This window comes from Eurosta solidaginis, chromosome 4 (genome assembly GCF_040869045.1).
Source record: "Eurosta solidaginis isolate ZX-2024a chromosome 4, ASM4086904v1, whole genome shotgun sequence".
NCBI lineage: Eukaryota > Metazoa > Arthropoda > Insecta > Diptera > Tephritidae > Eurosta > Eurosta solidaginis.
This window is the reverse complement of record NC_090322.1, coordinates 13086954-13110774: the sequence shown is the minus strand read 5'-3', so window position 1 is coordinate 13110774 and position 23821 is coordinate 13086954. Positions and strand designations below refer to the sequence as shown.

Sequence of the window (23821 nt, the reverse complement as noted above, 5' to 3'; positions counted from 1 at the left end):
ATTGAATGCCAATTTAATACGGGTTATTAAATTTTTTACACTTTAATTTTAAGGCCAATTTAATAGGTTAATATGGAACAACGTCATAAGCTTTGGTTTTTGGTCCCAGTTCCTGCTAGATTTGCGTTTACTGGAGTAGTATGCAATATAACCGATGTCTATCCTTCTATGAATGTCGTGTTTCCAGTTAATCTCGCTATCTTTTTCAACGCCCAGGTATTTTACAGTTTGGGAACGCAACAGCTCTGTGCCATTTAGTGAAGGTCGTCGAAAATGTGGGCACGTTAAGTCTACTTTCGAGAGTTTCCAGATATAAATTTTTAAGCATAAGTTGCATAGAGCGCGTCTTTCTGCCAAGGCTATATATTTGAGTTTTGAATGGGAATAAGGATAGAAGATCCCCAGACAGTTGTTCGCCAAACTTTAGAACACTTTTGTTAATAGAAAGTTTTGGCAGGTGCACAAAGCCTCGGTTTTAGTGCAAAGCATCTTAATCTAAGACGATAACTTTGTTAAAGATATAGCTATTGGCGAACTGCTTGACATAGGATGCGTTCTTTTCGGGCTCTCAATGTTATCATAGCTGTGCTTTAGAGATATAGCGGCTCAGCATCTGCTTTGTCATGACCCGAGCTAAACCTTTAGACCTTTCGAAACTCAACTCACAGCAAGCATCGAAGCTTCAACACAAACGTACTCTTCGCCACAACACTTCTGGTTTCGTCATGGTGAATCGATATTAATAAATGTTTCCGTCTTCGAACCCATTATTATAAGAAACGCTGACGTTTGCATTTCTAAGCTCGTCTATGTAATGCGTTTGATTACACATTTCTCACACTTTTCTTTATCGCCGATTGCTAACCTTGCAATTTTACGAAAAATTGTTGTAATATAAAAACTGATAAGTTTTAGCGGTGGCGTCAATGGAACCCAGAACAAAGAATTGCAAGTTTTGCGGTTAAAATTTTATAAAGCACGCACACACATACATACGCACCTTAAACGGTGCAATCGAAATACTTTATATAAAAGCACTACTTCGTCCACGTTTACAGTTAGTCCTCGCTTTATTTTTAATACGAATATTAGTGAATTTCGCTTTGAAAGGAAAAAATGGCAGCCAATAGCGAATTCAAGCATAATGCGGCCGTTATGCAAAAAGTGTATAAATTTTATAATAATCAGAAGTTCACCGATGTGTTATTTGAATTCCCCTTTACTAATTACACGTAAGTACAGTTTTCTTGTTTGAAAAATTAATTTAAACTTGTAGTCCGGGAGCAAGCTGCATTTCACGGTCACCGTAGTATGAAAGCTAAAATCTTTCATGGTGATTGATTTTCCACTCTGCCATTCAACGGCAGAGCTATTGATTAACGATTTGCACTATCGCACAGTGAGACATTTTAAAGAAAATTGTCTCAAAATTCATTTCAAGTATATAGGGAACAAATAAAGCTAAGATATTGATACAAAAACTTTTAAAGCGAAAAATTGAATTCTAATGAATATAGCAGAACGAACATTCTAAAATTATTCATTCATTTATTCAATTTTCACCAGTGACAAGTGAGTGATACGCTACGCTTCTTTTCTGACAGCTTTTGACAAGTTCTTTGCTATACGAAAATGTAATCCGGCAACGGAAAGAAATTTGGCGAAGCTTCAAGGGCACTTACAACAGAATTCAAGACCTTTGTTGCTGATGCGCGTGATAAAATTTTATAAAAGCATGCACATCAATTACTTCAATCACACTTAATGTATGGGCGATCTCCGAGAAGCGGGCGTTAAAAGCACATTTTAAAAAGATAGCATTAGAGGAGAAATATACGTTTGAGGAATTAAGCACCCTTCTAGAAGAAGAAGAGATTAGTGTCTCAATTCGCGATCTTTAAACCCTGCTTCAAAATTAACCTTCTGATTTAGAACCTCTTATCCCGGCTTAGTTCTTAGTAGAAGGACATCTTTTAGCGCCACCAGATTTAGATCCGATCGATAACTCTGCTTTGATTATTAATTGATGGTAGGAACTGAAGAAAATACACCGCAAGCATTGCCGAAGATGGCTAACCGAGTATCTAGCTGAGCTAAACTAACGGCATTAATAAAAGCGTCCTCAAACTAGTATGAAAATTGTAGATCGGAGAGGATAAATTGACACCTAATAAATAGAGCGTGAGCAGAGTGGTCAATTTGCACCCCCATTGTGATAACTGAGTTCGCTTGGTAGATCTTGTTACAGAAAATGGTCAAGTCACTCGACCATTAGTTAAGTTGGTACTATAGCCAACGGATCCCCCTGAAAATGATGAACCTTCTTTCAGGGAACCTAACTAAGGCTCTACCCCCCAACCAACAATAGTTAGTAAAAAATTTAAGACAATTACAAAATTCTAATAAAATTTAAGGAAATCACTTACCATCGATTTCTGCTCTTGCTGATGTTTGTTTATTTATTTACTTATCATGACAGCTACCTTTGGTTTCCAATGGAGGTCGTAGCAGGATGTGTGAATTTTTTTTCCAAAAAAGAATCTCGACCGCGTAACCACGAAAAATACAAACAAACAAAATTTTTCTTTATCACTGGTACCAATCAAATTCGAATATCTTTACAACAAAAACTTTTAAAGTGCCTAAGGTTTATGTATATATTTTCTTTTTACTTCCTTTATATTAGGTTGGTTTAATGTTTGTCCGCTTTTCATACAAATCTTGCAATCGATTTTTAAGTACCTTATCATTCAGCTACTAAAGTGAAACTTTACACATAGGTTAGAACACCGTGGCAATGCAACGAAAGGAAAAAATCCGGTAGGTGGCGCACGGATCGAAATAATTAGATAAGAATTTGAAAATTTTCAAACCAACTTTTAAGTAATTTCTCGATGAGGTAGAGACTTGAAATTTCAAACTTAATTCAGAGGTCGATAACAGCCGATGACGCGATACAAAAAGACTCGCTAGGGGGCGCACGGGATGAGATATTTAGAAAAATCGTACGAAACGGAGGGACTTTTGGGATTGGTTTTTATGTAAGTTCTCATTGAGCTACAACTGTAAAACTTCACAGATAGGATAAGACGACGAGAAAATTTAAGAAGAGGAGAAAAAGTCCGTTAGCTGGCGCACTGATCGTAATATTTAGATAACAGTTGGAAATTTGGTGTTTTGAGAACGTTTTTAAAGTAACTTCTCATTGAGCTACAAACATGAAACCTCAGAGAGAGGTTAAGACACCGTGACAAAGGAACAAAAGGAGAAAAAATTCCGTTAGATGGCGCACGGATCGCAAAAATTAGATAATAATTTGGAAATTTGAAACCTGGTTTTAAGTAACTTCTCGATGAGCTAGAGGCCAAATATTTAGAGCTTAATTCAGAGGTCGATGACACAATATCAAACGGAACGGAGGGAATTTTGGGATTGATTTTTATGTAAGTTCTCATTGAGCTACTAGCGTAAAATTTAACAGATAGGTTAGGACACCGAGAAAATGTAAGAAAAGGAGAAAATAAAAATAAAATAAAATAATGTTAAGCACTTCCTTTATATAAATGGACAAAAATCATCGAAAAATTTCTCCTTATATAAAGATATATTCATGCTAAACTCTGATTTTTAAATTTTGAAATAGAAATTGCAAAAATATTTATGAGAATATTTATGATTAACTAATAATATCGCCTTTCCTACCAACTTTCCAATCCAAGTAATGTGCGATAAGCTTTTATATTTTTACTTCTCATAAATATTTTTGCAATTTCTATGTAAAAATTTCAAAATCAAAGTTTAGCAAGAATATGTCTTTATATAAGGAGACATTTTTCGCTGATTTTTACCTATTTATATAAGGAAGTGCTTAAAATGTTTTTATTTTATTTTTAAGTATTTTTCTTTCATTTGCTGAAATTAAATTAAAACTTAAAAAAATTACTAAAAATGTGAACAAGAAATTTCAATTTATATTGAAAACACAGTCTAATAGCAGCGTATGACGGAATGAGTAGTGTTTAATTCCGTTGCGAATCACATTTTTTTTCCTCGCATATAATCAAACTTTTTTCGCGACCCACCCTAATACTCATATTTTCTTTGCGAATTTATTTGCATGCTTTAACAGCGCAAGGCATGTTGTTAAAATTACATTAAGTTTCAGAAATAAACGAATTAGAGAAATTAAGCCACTAGACTTGAGTGCATTTTCATCACCCTGTTTTTTTCCTGTAAACAAAAACACACGAGCGGACATGTTCGACCGGCACTTAGTTTTTTTTACTTCTGTGTTTACCATTGCACTTGAAACTCATTTCCCCGCACGTGAAATGACAATTATAACTTCGCGACACTATTTCTACCGCACTAGAAATATTCTTCGAAACTTTATTTCAACCTTTAACACATAAAAAGAAACAAGCTACGTTAGGACGACCGAAAAACAATAACAACCGATAAATGGCCGGTCAACACGGTAGTAGTGGTGATGCATTTTTTTGTGCGAATCGATAAATGCGGCAGAGGTATCGAAAAACGAGAGCATTATGCAGTGTTCACATCAAACGATTAGTGAGTCGGTTGAATGCAAGATCACGTTATTGTTATGAAATGAATTATAAAGATGTTTATCAACCATATAAGCCTTAATAGCGGCAAAATTTATAAAAATTAAGGGGGGAGGATACTAAATGTATCAGTATACCAGAACATTGCTTTCAAGCAATTGCAGTGATAATAGGGAAAAGATTACATGCATACATATTGTAACGAATTTACTTGCAAATCCTCTTATTTGCAACCCTCTGCTAAGTTCGAATCACTAAACTGTTGAATAAATAACTCCAATATTTAATAATGCAAAATGGCCTTTATTAAAGTACTTCACAATAACACTCAAACTTTGCAACGAATAGCTTGCTTAATTACTCTCTGATTTCCTCGTTCGCATCTTCTAGGCGCTTCCATTTCCAGAATCTACTAGTTGGCCATCAGCTCTCAAATTTCTCAGCTGTAACTACAATTGCACGATTTTATAGCTTCTCTTATTGCATACTTTCAGGAGTATCTCAGATATATGCATGTGGTTGTGCCTTGCTTCTCAGCTGCGTGTACCTACATATGTGTAGACATAATGATTGATTCGGTTATGTAGATACAGGTGACTGTCTGCTTTATTGTTGTTGTGACTTTATTTACTTAGCATCAGACTAGGGATGTGAGTATCACTTAGTGTCACTCATATTCGTCACACTGCCCTCCACCTAAGTCTGATCGTCCCGATCAGAAAAATCTCCCAATCTAAACGCTGCCAGCCTTTCCAAATGAACCACTTTCATTTTGGTTCGTGGTTTGCCAATGGTTTGTATGCGGTAGACTACATCGTTGATCCGTTTTACAACTTTGTATGGGCCTTCCCAATTACACTGCAATTTCGGGGACAAACCTTTTTTCGTTGTGGGTTGTGTAACAGCACTAAATCTCCTTCCTGAAACCCTTCCAAATTAATAGCTTTATCGTACCTCGCTTTCATCTTGTCACTCATAATCTTTGCTCGTTGCCTTACCAATGGATTTCTTGACTTTCTCTCCGCATCGGCATCTATCCCTATCTATTCAAATCAGCTGGCAGTCGAAGGTCATTGCCAAAAATTATCTTTGCGGGAGTTTGGCCCGTTGTCTCATGTACCGCCTATCGGTAGGCCATCAAGAATAATGATATGTGTATATCCCAGTCCTTATGGTACTTGTCTACTGCTTTCCTTAAATGCTCCTCCATTGTTCTATTGAAACGTTCCACCATACCATCGGACTGAGGATGCAATGCAGTTGTCCGTGTTTCCGAATGCCCAACTTCTTGCACATTTCTTGGAACACAGCTGATTCAAAATTCCTGCCTTGGTCAGAATGTAACTCCATTGGTACCCCATACCTTGCAACCCAATCGTTTGTAACCACTCCTGCTACTGTTTCTGATTCTTGGGTTGGGATTGGGTATACCTCTTGCCCATTTACTGAAATAATCCATAACCACCAGTACGTATTTGTTTCCGCTGTTGCTAGTAGGAAATGGTCCTGCGACATCCATGGCGATCCTTTCAAATGGTGCACCTGAAATATACTGCTTCATCTGGCCATGACTTCGTGTTTTGGGCCCTTTCGCTCTGTTGCGAACCTCGCAGTTGGCAATCCACTCGGTGACCGACTGACGGCAACCAACCCAATAGAATCTCTGCTTAATTTTCTTGAGCGTCTTCGTGATTCCAAGATGACCTCCACTTGGACCATTATGCAGCTCGCTGAGCACGTCAGGAGTCCTCTTTCTGGGAACAACTATCAGTTTCTTCGTGCATTTACCATCCTCACTCTCCCATACTCGATGAAGGCAACCGGATATCAATTCTAAACTGTTCCAATGTGCCCAATATAACTTCGCAATGGAACTCTCTGCTGACATCTCTTCTCTGTTTGGTTTTTCGTTTCGCTCGAGCCCTTGCATAACATGTGACAGATCTGTATCTTCTAGCTGACACTTTCTTAGCTGTTCTTTGTCCCATTCATCTGTCTGATATAGTCATTAGCCGGACATCTATAATGTCTTCTTTAGCCTCGGGTTTTGAACAGTGCTTGCATTCCAAACTACATGGTCTTCGTGACATTGCATCAGCATTTCCATGGGTACTACCTTTTCGATGCTCAATGGAAAAGTCATAGCTTTGTAGTCGCTCGATCCACCGTGCCAATTGTCCTTCCGGATTACGGAACTGCAGAAGCCATTTCAACGCTGCGTGATCTGTCCTGACGCGGAATCGCTGGCCGTAGAGGTATTTGTGGAAATGTTTAATGCACTCTACCAATGCCAACAGCTCTCTGTGTAACGCAATAGTTCCCCTCTGGTTTTCCAATTGAACGGCTGTAATATGCAACTACCTTCTCCTGTCCATCGACCAGTTGTGATAAAACGCCTCCTATAGCATATCCGCTCGCATTTGTATCTAGAATAAACGTTGCTCCTGGAATCGGATATGCCAACATTAGGGCAGTGCACAAACGCTCTTTCAATGTTTGGAAAGCTACTTCTTGCTCCTTCTTCCAATCAAAAGCCTTATTTTTTCTTGTTAGCTCGTGGAGACTATGGGCTACGCTGGCAAAATTTGGTACAAATCGGCGGTAATATGATGTGCACAGCCCAAGGAAACTTCTCAATTCATGCAGATTCTGTGGTCTTGGCCAATCGTTTACTGCCTCTATCTTTTCATTCGCTGTACGGATACCTTCTGTCGTTGCCTTGTGACCCAAATAATTTACTTCCTTTTTAAACAGCGCACACTTTTTGGCACTTAACTTCAGACCAGCGCCAGCTATTCTCTGGAAAACTTCCTCTAAGTTTTTAAGATGTTCATCAAAGTTCTTGCCCAATACGATGATGTCGTCCAGGTACACCAAGCATGTTTTCTAATGTAGTCCTTTTAATACCTGATCCATGAGTCTCTCGAAAGTAGCTGGTGCATTACATAGTCCAAAGGGCATTACTGTAAATTGCCAAAGACCATCTCCGACGCTGACGGCTGTTTTCTCTTTGTCTTCCTCCTTCACCTCCACTTGCCAGTAGCCGCTTTCCAAGTCCAGTGTGGAAAACCATTTCGTACCAGAGAGCGAGTCCAGAGTGTCGTCAATTCTTGGCAATGGGTAGCTATCCTTTTTCGTAACGTCATTCAACTTCCGGTAGTCCACGCGAAACCTCATTTTTCCATCCTTCTTCTTTACAAGTACTACCGGTGAGCTCCAGGGACTAGCCGATGGTTCGATGACGCCGCCGTCGCTCATTTCTTGTATAATTTGACTCACAACTTCCCGCTTCGCCAGTGGAACACTACGTGGAGCTTGACGTGTCGGCCTCGCGTCTCCAATGTCAATTTGATGTTTCACAACATTGGTGCGGCCTGGTTTGGAACCATCCTGGTCAAATATGTTTGCGTACTTTAGGATCAGCTGCTTTGCCTTACTCTGATAATCTTCCTCTAGCTCCTCCGTCCATGCCGTGATGTCATTTGAAAGATCTGTATTACTAGATGAAACGTGTTCCTGGAGCTGTTCACAGTTAATAATTACTTCAGCCTCTTGGCATCTTCCCAAAATAGCTCCTTTGGTCAGTTTGAGTGGTGACTTGAACTCATTGAGTACTCTTACCGGAATACGTCCATCTTGTTTTGTCATAGCCAGGGTTTTTCCTACAAGTATGTTCGGTGCTGATTTGTTTGCTGCTTTGACAACTCACAATTTGTTTGTCCCACAATCTCCATCAACCTTTGCCCAGATGACTGCTTCGGATTTTGGTGGTATTTGCTGACTCTCTTCCACCAGCACTCGTTTACTGCTGTAGCCTCTCTCGTAGCCGAAATTAAGTGGCACATCCATGTTCTTATATCGCATCGTCTTGCTTTGCATATCGATCTTGATGCCTTGGTGGATTAAGAAGTCCACTCCAATTATGATTTCATCAACAATCTCTGCCACTATACAATTGTGTAGTACCGTGACGTTCCCAATTGCTACTTCACATGCTACTTCTCCAATTACCTGGGTGTCGTCTCCCGTGGCTGTACGTAATCTTGCTCCAAGCAATGGTCTTATCTTCTTGTTGACTAAATCTGATCGAATGATGGAATGGGATGCACCCGTATCTACAGTCAGTAAACGTTCCTTTCCATCCACATGTCCTCCGACAGTAAGATTGCTTGATCTTCTTCCAATTTGCGAGATAGAGATTATGGGGCATTCAATTGAGGCAGCCAGCTGTCGCCCCTTGCGGCTGACTCGCTTTAGTTTAACGATTGAGTGGATTTTGAGATTTGCTCCTCTCCTTCAACTCTGCGTTTACGGCCACCCACATTGCTGGAACTGTTAGGATTGGTACTGCAATAACGTGCAATGTGCCCTGGCTTTCCACATTTAAAGCATTTGACGGCACCATCGTTTTTCTGCTGCGTTCCTTTTAATGCTTCCAAAATTGTGTCTACCCAGTCTGGCCTTTCCACTTCCACGGGCTTACTCAAAAGTGACGCTGTTTCCTGAGTCAGCGCATGAGATACCGTTTCTGCGAATGTGGGCTTTGGGTTTGCATATGTCGCTCGCTTCGTTTCTACGTCCCGTATACCGTTTATAAAACTCTGGATTTTTACTCTCTCGGTGTACTCCACGGGTGCGTCCGCATTTTCCAAATGAGCCAACCTTTCAACATCCGAAGTAAACTCTTGTAAAGTCTCATTAGCTTTTTGGTAACGGTTTTGCAATTCTATTTGATACATCTGTTTCCTGTGTTCGCTTCCGTACCTTCGTTCTAGAGCAGCCATATATGCGTCATAACTGTTCCGTTCGTACTCTGGAATAATCTGTAAGATTTTCGCGGCAGGCCCTTTCAGTGCCACGAACAGAGCTGCAACTTTATCTTCAGCATTCCAGTTGTTCACTGCTGCGGTCTTCTCAAATTGTAGTTTAAAGACCTGAAAAGGAACAGAACCGTCAAAGGATGGTGTCTTTCCGTTTGGATTACTCGCTGAAACTGTTGGGCGATTTATTTGCAACTCCTGTATACGACCTCTCAAAGCTTCTATCTCGGCATCCATTTTGTCCTCGAGCTGTACAATTTTTGTATTCTGTGCTTCTAACTGCGAAAACATTTGTGCCACCTGCAATGATAAGCGCTCCTCTTGTGCTTCCATCTTGGATGTAATCTGTGTCGACATTTCTGAAATACGCGCTTCTTGTGCATCAATCTTCCATATTATTTCTGACGACATTTCTGCAATACGTGTCTTCTGTTCTTCCATCTTGGATGTTATACGGTTCTCCTGGGATTCTAGTTGAGATGTTCTTTTGTTCTTCCAGTTGAGATGCCAGTTGAGATGTTATATCTGTCTTTTGCGATTCCAGTTGAGAAGCCACTGTCGATGTTTGAGCAGATATTGCAGCCAAAATCATGTTCAAGTCTGTGCTCGTAACTGTCTCTTCCATTTTTGTTGGTTCCTCGCCAAAAGATGAAAGTCATACTCTTCCACGTCAATTCCTTCTAATTCCATTGCCTCCCGTAGTCGTGCCTGAAGTTCGAGTTTAATGCCGGTTGTATTCAATCCACGGCTCTCCAACTCCTTCTTCAGTATCTGGATCTTCAATTCACTGAACTTTGCCATGTCCTTGTTGTCCTCTGGAATTTATTCAACAATTTCTCTTCTGACACCAATTGTAACAAATTTACTTGCAAATCCTATTATTTGCAACCCTCTGCTAAGTTCGAATCACTAAACTGTTGAATAAATAACTCCAATATTTAATAATGCAAAATGGCCTTTATTAAAGTACTTCACAATAACACTCAAACTTTGCAACGAATAGCTTGCTTAATAACCAAACTGATTGATAGCTCAAATGAAACTAAATTCCAGCGCCTCTGGATTTGCTGCCTTTTATACTCTCTGATTTCCTCGTTCGCATCTTCTAGGCGCTTCCATTTCCAGAATCTACTAGTTGGCCATCAGCTCTCAAATTTCTCAGCTGTAACTACAATTGCACGATTTTATAGCTTCTCTCATTGCATACTTTCAGCAGTATCTGAGATATATGCATGTGGTTGTGCCTTGCTTCTCAGCTGCGTGTACCTACATATGTGTATACATAATGATTGATTCGTTTATGTAGATTCAAGTGACTGTCTGCTTTATTGTTGTTGTGACTTTATTTACTTAGCATCAGACTAGGGATGTGAGTATCACTTAGTGTCACTCATATTCGTCACAATATGTACTCATTTGACAAAATAAAAGTTCCATATTCTTCCGAGTCTAATAAGAATACATATTTTTGATTTCGGGGTAAAACTACCCTGCAGTCGAACCAATTAGTTGTATACTAGAAGAATACTAGTTCTCCGAGCGCGTCTTATCGAATTATTTACCGACTGAGTGTCGATTAGTCTTAGGTATTCCTTATGTTTATCTGGATTAACGGACTGAGTTGGAAGATGCCGTATGTCATCGCAGTGGCTACGGAGATGTTATCCCTCTAGGAGTAATGCGCCGTGGTTAGCTGTATTAGCTATGAGAGGTCAAGTGTCACGAACACCGTTCTATGATGAAGTTTTGGGCGATTTAGTCCGCAAGTTATCTGGGCGTTAATGGCGTTTAGAGCAGTGGTAGTGATATGCACTTTACAGAAGTCATGTGCCCTTTAATAAGGGAAGCAGGATGGTTTCCAAAGGGATTATCCCTGCCATATACACATGACATTTTCCAGCTAATAATTCTAACTACTACTGGAGAAAACGTCATTACAGCAAAATTACCCGCTACTCGGCTATTCGACAACGAATTGAATTAGGAGGCCATTACAGCTTCAAATGCAAATTTTGTGGACGGTATCATCAGATTGGACTTTACACAATCTTCATACTCTTCTTGATCTTGCCAGTTCTGTCTACCCGCGAAGAACACACCATTCACGGTATTCACGTCAAGACGACGAAGATAACATTATTTCTTTAGAAGTTTCCGTGGTTAAAACTTATCCCTACTTGCCCTGACTTGAAGGAATGTGAATTATCAGTCTCGGAATTGGAAACAAATGCTTCCCGCGGAGATAACATTGAGGAAAGGGAGTCCGAATCACTCCCTTCTATACGAAGCAGCTGAGCGACAGTCAAAGGACAATCTAGGCCGTTATTGCAGCACGAATAAAGGTATCAAGATCCGACACAAGCGCTGAAGCCGTACCGTCGTCAGCAACATAAACAAAAATATAGTCAAAACCAACGAAAACACGAGTGGAGAGTGGAACCCTACGCTTTCCGGTCTCTAGTGCGCAGTAATTTTCAATCTGGTGTTCAGAAACTTGCTGCGTTTCTAAGCATCCAATATACAATATCAATTGCGCTGGCCGCGGTAATTAATCACAGGTCAGGAGGTCGTGCGCTAATTGACTCAGCGCAAACACTTCTACTACCGCGGTCGGCCTGATCAAAGACTTTGTTTAAGCGACATAAACTATGACTTTTTTCTTTCGTTTGTTTCATTAGCCATTGAGTGTGCTTGTAATTCTCAACTTGTTAGTGAAATATTCTAAAGACATAGTTTAAATTTTTTATCCCAAAGTGGGGTTTTTCAAAGCAAACCAAGGTGGCTCATCCCGCAGCCAATACCTTGGAGCCCCCAGTGCTCGCCCCCAATGAATAAATACAAGGTGTAACAGGTACATAGTGACCTCTCTCTAAGTAAAATAACATACAGTCCATTAAAATAATAATTTATAAAATAAAAAAAAAAAACAAATAAATTTAAAATATGCTTGCTTGCAGTGGGCTTTGAACCCGCAATCCCAAACGTGTGAGTCGGGTACGTCATCCACTGTGCCACGACTCATACGCCTACAAGCGCATCAAATTACTCCCTTCTAACTCGTATTAAACTGCTCCCCCTCAACTGCCTCACGCTTAGCTATCTCGAATTCTTTACCCATCGCGGTTGTGCTTTTATACAAAAATAATAATTTTATTAAGAAAATATAAAACCCGGAATAAAATTAAAAATAGTTTTTCTTAAACCCTCGAGAATTCCTAGTTATTTGTGCCTATACTAAGATAGCCACCAGTGGTTTGTGTATACACAAGGAATATCTGCGCGTTACTTGTGCTCAAATCGTCCGATACACAAAACAGGATTGCCCGCCATCACAGCCACCGCATACACAAGGGTAAGGACTAGTGCCATCGCCACCAGTTTCAGCCGCACCACCACCAACATCAAAGCTCCATTACCGCCGTGTCCAGCCACTACCGTATTAATAACAGAAGGTAAATTTATATCGCCTACCCCCTTAATCAGCAAATATGGTGAAAAACCACCAAAATGGTTGCCTTGTTAAAATTTCAGACAACTACGTGCAATCGAGCACGGTTACAACCCACGCTATAGTTCTGCGGAACTTTAGCAAACACTCACCGGCTAAAGAGATTGACACTGCAATCGTAAGAGAGTACTCCATTCTAACTCTTGCCGGTGCGCAATTTTATAGTCTTGCCGTGGTACGCCTAGTAGCCGACATGTTCCCTAAAGTATACAGGGGCACCATTCCAGCAGTAACGGTCGGTCCACTACTAGAGCAAAATACAATCCTTGGGTTTTTCCTATCAGGGGCCTGTTAATTATCATACGTATATGCACTCAATTGATCCAATATACATCAACCTTTCAGCCTGTCTGAAAATCCGTTTGTATCGAAATGTCCCACTATGCATCCTTTAACCTAGAGACACTTAATTTTCAGCTTTGATACTATGATTACCGCCAAAATATTAGCTCATTTACCAACCAGTCAATACATTTTCAGTTTTACTGCACATCGTCTTATTCTCTCAGCGGCTAGTCCTTACCTATTGGAATTTTTCGATAATGAAGAACCCGCTTGCTCTTCAGTCACAATCACTACCATTGACAGCGATACCTTTGAACAATTGGTGACATTCTGTTATAATGGACAGACGGATATTACTGCTGGTAATGCCGAACGTATGCTCCGTGGTGCAACATTGTTACAGTTGGATGGCGTTATTGAGGTTTGTGTGAGCTATATGATGGATAATATTGACAGTTTTTTGGTACGCAAACTTATTGCACTGGAGGCTGAGACTAAATGCAAGTCATTGGAACTACGTTTGCTGGACTATATTGCGAAAAATTTCAAAACGGTAAGTTTTGGTATTGTTGCTAGAATAATATGAGAGATACTCCGAGTAGATAGCACTGCTCACACTAGCATTCAGCGTGGAACCACCTATGAAAATGGACTTATAGTCCAGAGTATTAACGTTTTCCCACTCAGTCTGAGGTGGTGCAGTCCGTCCGAAACAAAACAAAACACACCTCTGCACTGAAACCTATCTTCGACCTGACGATGTAGCATTCGACCTGACGTTGCACATATCACTCTTATTACGTTCCGCACAGCGGAAACTGTAAGTGTCCAGCGACCCCATAATGCTATGCATTGGAAATAAATAAAGTGAGACAGGCAGTGTCAAGGGTAAGACGCTGTCTTATTTACCTACTTCTTTGATGCTTAACCGTTTAAATTGATGTGGCCGTCCAACAAGTCGCACCAATTGCTTCCTCGTTTGTCTAATTGGCGCCAATCGGTAACACAAAGGGAATTTTAGTCGGTTTATACCTGACTCTTCCAGCGGAACGGGCCGCCCTCTGAATATGCTTCCGTAGGCTGGCTCGATAAGAATAACTTCTTGGCCGGAGCAGCTGTGTTTTAATTAGCTGAACTATGTTGATGTCTGCGTAAAGCTCGTGCACCTCAGCATAAAATCTTCTTGAGTACTTACCCGCAAATCTTTCGAAGAACTTTTCAGTCGAACACTCCTAGAGATGCCTCATCAGCTGTTGCCAGTGTTCATGCTTCTGCACCATACATCAGGACGGGTACGATAAGTAAATTTAGAGCATGGTTTCCGTTTGCGACTTTTCAAATGGCTACTTAGTGAAAGAAGCAGTTTTTGCAGCAAACTGCATTTCAAGGCTGACGTTGTTGGTATTAAAGCTGCTTCTTAAACAAACGAAGTGTTTTAATAGTTCAAAATTATGGCTGTCAACAGTGCTTTGGTTGCCAAGGGGCAAGTACGCTGACTCTTTGATTGAGTACAGCAGGTACTTCGTTTTGTACTCATTCACCATCAAAGCCATCTCTTCCGTTTCGTTTTCCTATTTGGAGTCAGCTGATGCTGTCTAATACCCAAAAATGCTAAAAAAAATAATCCGGAGAATGACGGAAGGTTTCCAGATCGGTCAGGCTCCTGGAGTAATGATAAAGGCGAGCTGTTAACTGACGCACAGGGTGTACTTAAAGTGGGTATGGTGCAGACGCGCCACGCGACTGTGATAAAGCGAGAATAGTCGGGTTAGATTAAATCTCAACTGTAATAGACTCTACGTCGTCTCGAGTGAAGTTCTTAAAAGCTAAACCGTTTACAGTATAAAATGTGGAACGAAAAGCTTCGGTCTCGTCAAGCAAACGTTCACTTATACAGAATATTTCTAAAATCTACCTAGACCTGCTGGGGTCTAAGTCATAACACATGTCTTAAACTAATTTTCAGTCCCTTTAATTGAATTATTTGCAGGTTAACAAAAACGGCGAAATATTTGGTATTACGCCAGCTCAATGGAAAGTTATGATCGATAGAATTGATATAAATGAGGTCTCACAAGCGGATCTATTTTGGGCAATAAAAAGTTGGTATGAATACAATTCCTCTTTGCGCCAACAACAACTGGTCGATGTCGTTGGGTTTCTAAATCTTACCGAATTCGAACCGGACTTCATTCTGAAGCAAATCAAGCCATTGCCGGGTTGTGAAAAGTTAGCTAATGAGGCACTAAAGAAACGAGCTGACATGGTCACTACGCTAGCTATACAAACTTGGGAAGAGAGTAGTTGGACTGGCCCAAAGTATATACTACGTTTTGATCAAGCCAAAGAAGAATGGGAGAAAACAATTAAGTTGGACATAAAAAGATACTCATATAGCACCGCTTTCGTTGGAGACACAATCTACTTTGTGGGTGGCCAAAGTGTTTTCGGAATAAATAGCGAAGTTCAGTGTTACAATATACGAACTAAAGAATTCAGCACAAAAACAAAAATGCAAGAGCGCCGAGTTTCTTTCTGCATGGCAGCGTGGGGTCAGTACATATATACTATTGGTGGAGTTAACCATACGAAAACGGATCTCAGTAGCGCGGAAAGGTAAGTTAAATAGTGGATTTTAAGTTGTGCAATGAATGTAAGACTCGTCTATCATGTAGATACGACCCATCGACGGACAGATGGGAATACGTCGCCAGTATGCCCACCCGACGTAAAGCACCCGGCGTAACAATTTATAATAATGAAATATACATAATTGGTGGAAAGCAAAACGTTACGTCAATGGATACGGTTGAATGTTACAATCCAGCCACAAATAGATGGAGAACCTGTAAATCTATGATTAAAGGACGTGCAAACCCAGCAGTAAGTAAAAATTTTAAAAAGTTTGACATCATTGTTAATTAATCGGCTGAGCTAGGGTCCCAGTTCTGCCCTAATTGTTACTCAACCTGCGTCACGTCGATTATCCGATTTCTGATAAATGCGGTGTGCTTTAGTAAGTGTGTAAGATCTGGCTTACACGTACCAGGAAAGCCTTTGTATCCAGATTACCCTAATTGTATATAGCGTAGCTAGTTCATAGTTACCACTTCTCTACATTCGCTTACTATCCTGGTCTTGAGAATTTCTATATTTTCCCCCAATGCCATTTTTAGCTCAAGAGTCTTTTTTACATAGTTTTGCTAACTGAATTGCAGCCCCCTAAAGTATGCTTTTTGGCTCACCAAGAAAAGGTGCGCTCAAAACCATTTTAGAGTTTATTAAGACCAAAATGATGCCATATTTATTCTTAAAATTAAAAAAAAAATCGAAGGTTAACATATTTTTCTTCTTGGTATCGTCATTTCATTCTTCCTTGATTTTCTATTTTTTATTCTTCTTCTCTCTAGATATTCCCTTTTTGATGAGCTAAAAAATATCTAGCTATTCCACTGCACGTCGTTAAACTTTGTATGTCTTATGCCAGCACTAAACAGCATCTGCATGATAGATGAATATTCAATGACGAGCTCTTTGTGGCAGAACTATACTCGTAGTGTTTGTCAAACCATTACCGAGACGCGAGCCCGATTAGAATAACTTTTCCTAGATAACTTTGATGCTGCTTTTCCCGGCAGTTTTGCTCAGGACCTTGGGTGTGGTTGGTGAGCACGCTGTTTTCTTCTTCTTGATATCATCCTTTTTTCCGACTTTAATTTTCCTATTATTCTCCTTCTTCTTTTTGCCCATTTGCTACTTCCCTTTGCTGGGAGAAGACGAAAACCTTTATATTGTTCACCTTTTCTTTCCTTTTGCTATTTATTTTCATCACTTCCCTTCGTTCTATTCTTGCATTTGCTTTCTCCTCTTTTCGTTTTGTGCGTTTTCGTCTCCTTTTCTCTTCTGAACTTCAAGAAATCGATACCAATGGGATGCTACCCCATTATTTCTCAGGAAGAAATCCATTCAATAGAAGTGCGCGGTAGCTAATGTCTACGAAGAGGAATATCCTCATTATGTCAGCCATGCAGCCTTACGTCCTTTGCGGTCTTACACAAATACTTCAAAGCTAGCGGATGCATGCGTTGGAGTTGGTCTCGGAGCCAAACAGAAGGTTTTGTTAGGACGGAATTCCGGCCATAAGGGACATGAAGGTAAAGCACATGCAGACTTCCTAGCCTAGCCAAGCAGGGTTCTATAGCAGAATTCTATGGTCCAGAGCCCTTCTGGGGACACACTGCATTGAATACCCAGGGCAAAAACAGATCAAAATGTTAATACTCCCAGTAAAGAGAGTATCAGCTAAACTCGGGACACTGTAGTCTACCGATGGAGAATAAAACGCAGGCCCACATTCCCTGCGAATGCATCGCTCTGGCAAAGCATAGAGTCTTACATCTAGGTGGCGTGAATCTTAATCCCTTCATCAGGTAAAAATACATACATTAAAAGCCTCCATATACAGTAATAGGCCGAAAGATCAAGTAAAATAGATCTAAATGAAGGTAGCAGTACATCGAGGCCCAAAAATAATAATACTTCAGGTCCTAGTTGAGTTTTCGATGCACCCTACAACACAATTTCACAAAAATTTTACTCATTCTTATTTCAGGTGACCGTACATCAGGATTATATTTATGCGATAGGCAGAGACATCGTGGGCAGAAGTGATAGTTATTCTACAAGCGTTGAGCGTTACGACCCGAAACGCAATGAATGGACTATGGTTTGCCGGAATTTCTTGTTTTAAAGCTTCAGCAGGGAATTGAATGTTTTTTTTTCTAAACTCGATTACAGATTGCATCCCTGAATATTTTACGAAGATATGTGTGTGCCGTATCCATTGGGAATCAATTATTTGCTATTGGTGGTATAACCGGTCCGCAAAAGTTTGTCGATTCGGTCGAGGTTTACGATATGGCAAACGATAAATGGTTGACAAAGAGAAATCTTCCTGTAGCTGGATTGTTTCAATGTGAAAATGTGCCTACAAATTTGGCAGACAAGTTATAAGAGTGAAAAAATAGCGACAGCTGATTTGCCTCCCAGTACGAAAAAGCCCTTTCAGAAAATTTTTTCAAAAAGCCCATTCACAGAATTTGCACTATGAACATCGTTTCTAAGAATTTGTTTCATAAACGCCTTAAATCACGTCAAAATGTATTGCTTTTATGCTGTGATAAGGCATTTCTGAACACATATTCTGAAATGGAACGTTTATTTTCTTCAAAAAAATATGCTAAAATAAGTCGTTTTCTAAACGATGGTCGAGATTTGGTACGCTATGTTCTATGTATGTAGATTTTGTAACGAAATAACTCTTGACAAAAAATACGAATAATAAAAATAAAAATAAAACTATTAATACACACAATATATGTGTTTTTGGGCCCCACTTAAACTCCTGCAATGCGGCTGAGACGTCCAAAGAAGGTAAATGTCTTCAATACCTGCAGTCTACACTTCAAAAGGTATTCACAAAACCTGCAATTAGAATACAAATGGAACAAAGTTTAAAGACTGAGAGTATTTGCAAACTGCTTTAGAGCGCAAATGAGTAACTCATATAACACGCGTGTGAAAGCTTTATTGAGCTTTCTTACATACAGCTTCACACAAGCATAACAAAAGGCTCGTTTACACGAAAACAAATTTCGCTTTTTCGCATAATCTCATAGTCGACGTTAAGTGTCTTAGTCCGAAAGTTTGTAGTTGCTGGTTTAATCGCTGAAAAATTTCATATCTACGCGCTTAGTAGTGTTTTTGTTTCCAACCTACGTAGTTAGTCCAAAAATGTTAAGCATGTATTGTTTTATTCAACAGCAAAATAGTTATATTTATCGTATGTATATTTTCACCAAAATATTTTTTAAATGATTCAAACAAAAACAATTATTTTTTAAATGGCACATTGTACCTCCATAGCTAAAGTCGTTATTCCAAACCCTAAAAACTTTTTAGCTTTCTTCAGTTTTCTAAAGTTTTTCGGATATAGCAAGCTTTTACCAAATTCACATTTTATAAAAATAATTTTGCACAAAAGTTCAAATTGCAAACGCAACGCTGCTAAGTTTTTTTAAATAAAATTTTTAGATGTAAAATAGTTTTGAGTGAAAATATGAATAGGCTTAAAAATTAAAAGCTGTTGGTTTGAAGTTTTCAAACTATTGGAAATATACAAATAAAATTATGAAACATTTAGCAAATAACTTTAAAATAAAGCTTACAAGCTTTAAAGCTTCATACAATATGCTTAAAAGCTGTAATTGCACATATTTCACAAGTTCCCGAAGCTTAAAACTAGGCTGTTATTATAATTTGCCATAACACTCGCAAGCTTGCACATAAACATTAAAAGCTTCATGAAGCTTTCACAAATGTTTGCTAATATTTTGTATTGCTAAACTACTTGCTAGTTATTTTTTCGAAAAAAGAAGCAACAACATATTTTATCTACCTAAGAAACACTCTTCTGATTTTTATTAAGTTTTAAGTGGAAGAGCTTTTAAAAGCTCTTGTTTCACATAACACTTTTTGTTCATACACACAAACTAAAAACAATACTTAATTGTATACAAGCTGCTAAAATGTTACCATTGTGACCGTTGCATACTCAAAAAAACAAAAGAAATTACATAATAATTAAGCATAAACAAATTTAAAAATTATGCATTATAACATAAAATTACACTGCAAATATTTGGCAGGCACTGTATACATAAAAATATGTATAAGTACGATATACTCGCATATAAAATATGAAAACCACGGGCAAGCAACCAATTTATAGTTTGATAAATAAAAAATAACAAACTTTAACAAATTCGTATTCATTTTCGAAATATTTAAAAGATTTTGTAATTTTCTTGTTTTTTTTTTTTTATTTTTTTAGCCATCTTCTTGTATGTATTTGTTCCGCTTCCGCTCTCACTCTTTATTCGTGATGATAGTGTTCATAGTGTTCAGGTTCATGATGTTCGACTTCGTGATGGCCATGCTCATCGAAATGTGATTCGCTTTCCTCTTCCAAAACTAATCCGTGATTATGACTTTTTTCGGTTTCAGGATGTAAAATTTTCAGTTTCTGCTTTGTACCACCAATCTCTATGGGGTTTTTAAGTAAATGTTTATCCTTAATGTAGACGGGTACCGGATGGAAATGATGGAATTTTACGCTCTGATGTGAAGTGGCATGCTTGTGTTCGACTTCGTGATGATGTTCCGATTCTTCAGGTTCCTTATATTCTGCGTATTCGTGATGTTCATAATCATGAATTTTCAAAGCTGTGGTTAAAGAAAGGGAAACTGCTGCGCAGAGTAGCTGTAAGAATGTAATAATTTAAATAAATAAAAACAAATTAGAACATAGTATTTTAGAAAGAGCTTTAAAAATAAACCTTTATTTAAAAAAAATATTTATAAATATTGTAGTCAACGTGACATTTTTTGAAATATAAGAAATTTCCAAAAAAAATCTTTAAATTTTGTCTGCAAGATAAATATGAATTTTTTACAAAAATATATCGACCCTATCTACAGAATTTAGGCATGAACATATTTTTTTTTTTTTTTATATAAGTCAAGATAAAAAACTGGAATTTAAAAAAGTTAATAATAAAGAAAATATTCATCAAGTTTGTTTTTAATTTTAATACTTTTTTGTTTAATTGCAAACAAATATTTAGTATCTTTAATGTTTGTGTTCCAATTACCTCGAAATATAGAACTAATTTTGTTTGTATACTTTATTTTAAACAACAAAATTCAGTTTATTTTCGGCGTCAGACCGTCAGATTTTTCGGCAACTTCAAGTTAAACTTTGCAAAATTCTCTTTACAAAAAAAATCTTTTTTTTTTTTCAAAACTTTAATTTTTAAATATTTTCTGTTTTAAAAAAAGAGATTTTATTTGTTTCGATGCTTTCCAAAATCCTTGAAACTTTTAATATTATTATTAATAAAAAAGTCTAAAATAACTGCAAAATAGTTTTTTTTGCACAAATAAAATTGGACAACTCAAAATGTTTCAATGTCCCCTATTCATAAAACTTGCTAGAAAAAGGCTCTATATAAAAATTATAAAAATCGTTTTTGTTTTTCAAAACTTTATTTTTTATTTGTTTTCTATACTCTGATGCTTTAAATTTTCTAAAAAATTATTCATGCTATTTTTAGAGCAAAAACATTTCGAAAGCTTATTCAATTTTGCAAGGTAGGCAATAAGGCATTTTTCCCGCAAATTCAGGTTTTTGTTTCATAAAATTATATGAAATAAATTATATCGAAAATATTTATAAATGAAAAAAAACACAATTGAGTTGGAAACTAAAAAAAATATAAAAAAAATTTATTCAAGGTTCGAATCGAGCTCAAGGCCAGAACAATAATTTTTTTTCCAATGATAATTATTGTTATTTTTTAATTTTTCTAAATTTAGAAAAATTAAAAAATAACAATAATTATCATTTGAAAAAAAATTATTGTTCTGGCCTTGAGCTCGATTCGAACCTTGAATGATTTATCAATAGGCCGATAAAAACAAAAACAATTGTTAAAAAAAATTTATTTAATTAGATTTTTAAAGAAATTTGTATTCATTGAAACGTTCTTCTATAAAAACAAAAAAAAAAACAAATTTAAAAATCAAAAAAAAAGTTACTTAGTAAAGGAAACTTCTATATTTTATATTTTTTATTGCTGCAAGCCCGGCTAAAATCTTTGAATTTTTTTGTATTTTTCTAAAAAGTTTATAAGAATCTATTCAATAATTATTAAAGTGTAGGTACACTTTAGAGAACTTAGAAAACTTGAACTTGTAGTTTTTACAACAAAAAATGTAAATTTATAAAACACATTTCGAAATTCGAAACAGGAACAACATACGTATTTGGCGGAAAAAAATTTTTTTTGTTCATATTCCTATATGTATAAATTTTTTTCCAATGGCGAAACAATTTTTATAAAAAAATTTAATAAAATAAAAAAAATTTACAAACATTTTTTTTTAATTATTTCTGTATTATTTTTTAATGGTAAATATTAACCAAAGGAAAACAATTTTTTTTTAATTAAATCTTGTTTAATAAAAAAGTTTACTTTTAAAATTTCTTCCAATGCTATTTTTCAACGTAAAGATGTTTTTCTTTGTTTAAGCATCTGTTGTTAAAAAATCTGTTTAAAAAAAAAAAAACATTCAAATAATTTTGTAAAAGTAATAATTTTTGTATAATTTTTTAATATTAGACATCAACGGAAAATTTTTTTTTTTAATTTTTATTTTTTTTAATACAAAATTTTTAATTTTCCAATTTCTTTTTGTAGTATTTTTTAATGTTAGGCATTAACGGAATTTTTTTTAATTTATATTTTTTTAAGTAAAAAGTATGTTTAATTTTATAATTTTCTTTGTAGTACTTTTTAATGCTAGACTTTTACGAATTTTTGTTAATATTCAAAATTTTTTATGTATCTGCTATTATACGTTTTTCAAGAATAGTTTGCAATTAATAAAGAAATTAAATAATTAGAAAAAAATTAAGAAGCATATTCAAAAGTTTTTTACAACACTTTTAAACAAAAAACCATATTGCGGATTTTAATTCGCTTGATGTTTTAACTTTTCAGATTCGCAACTAAAAAGATATATATAAAATTTATATTATAGTATTTTTTTAAAACAGAATTTTTATTTAATTTGAAAATAAAAGATAAAGAATCAACAAAAAAGTTTCGATATCGAAAATTTGTAAAAAGTGGGGTTTCAATTAAAATATTTCCAAATTCAATAAAAAAAAATTATTGAAATCAGCAAAACTGTGTATTTTTATTCTACTGAAATTTAAAGCTTTAGCACTATTTGAACTAAAAATTAGTTAGTAATTTTTGATATTTTTTTATTAAATTTTATTAGCAAAACAAAGCCTTAGAAATTTTCATTTCACCAAAATAAATGTTTTTTTAATTGTAATTCATTTTAGTGCAGTTTCAAAAATTGTTCCACTTTGGTAACTCAAAACAATATATGTAGATATGTACATATGTATTAATATACATTTGTTTGTTTTTTCTCGTTTTTAAACAAAATTATCCTTACGATATATTTGAACATTTTGCAGGAAACGTTAGACGTGTCAAAGTTGAAAAAGTTAACAACAACGCGAAATTACGAGCACACGTACACACACACACGAAGAAAACCGCGAAGAGTAATATTTTCGCGATTTATTGTTTATATATTTTCAATATTTTTTTTTTTTTTTCAATTTTCTTAAATTTCAATTTTCACTTAAGTAACGCCAATTTCGATCGCCGTTGTTAGACCAAGTAAGTTGACGAAAGCAATGTGTTCAATGTGCGCTTACCAGATTCGATTTATACCATTTGGTGCGCACCGTAAATTCGAAGTTAGATAGCAACAACAACAATAACAATTATAACCGGAATACGAACATTGAAGATCCCATGAAAAATAAATTTTGAAAATACATGCGAGCAAACGTAGAGTTCGACACACTTTTGTTTGAACCGTCATACAAACAACAACAAAATACTCAACATGAAGAAAACTTGTAGCAACAACAACAAAATATTGCACAAAAAAGAGCTGAAAGTTTAAAATCAACAAGTTTATTTACTTAGCTG

General features: G+C 36.7%; 2 protein-coding genes across 2 annotated transcripts; one reads left to right on the top strand and one right to left on the bottom strand.

Moving 5' to 3' along the window:
• Positions 1-1088: 1088 nt before the first annotated feature.
• On the top strand, positions 1089-19368 carry LOC137249082 (kelch-like protein 5). Its single transcript, XM_067780249.1, has 6 exons — positions 1089-1232; positions 13377-13734; positions 15172-15797; positions 15857-16064; positions 17794-17907; positions 17979-19368. The coding sequence occupies exons 1-6, from the start codon at positions 1117-1119 to the stop codon at positions 18192-18194; spliced, it is 1638 nt and encodes a 545-aa protein (XP_067636350.1). The 5' UTR covers positions 1089-1116; the 3' UTR covers positions 18195-19368.
• LOC137249086 (uncharacterized) lies at positions 18993-23508 on the bottom strand. The gene is made up of 2 exons (XM_067780262.1): positions 23274-23508; positions 18993-20502 (listed from the first exon to the last, which is right to left on the bottom strand). Exons 1-2 carry the CDS (start codon positions 23286-23288, stop codon positions 20116-20118), a joined length of 402 nt encoding a protein of 133 aa, XP_067636363.1. The 5' UTR covers positions 23289-23508; the 3' UTR covers positions 18993-20115.
• Positions 23509-23821: the final 313 nt, after the last annotated feature.

Coding starts and splice junctions, on each gene's coding strand:
- LOC137249082 (XM_067780249.1), top strand. CDS start 1,117: ATGGCAGCCAATAGCGAATTCAAGCATAATGCGGCCGTTATGCAAAAA. Junction 16,065..17,793: donor AAGGACGTGCAAACCCAGCA/GTAAGTAAAAAT, acceptor TTCTTATTTCAG/GTGACCGTACATCAGGATTA. Junction 17,908..17,978: donor AACGCAATGAATGGACTATG/GTTTGCCGGAAT, acceptor ACTCGATTACAG/ATTGCATCCCTGAATATTTT.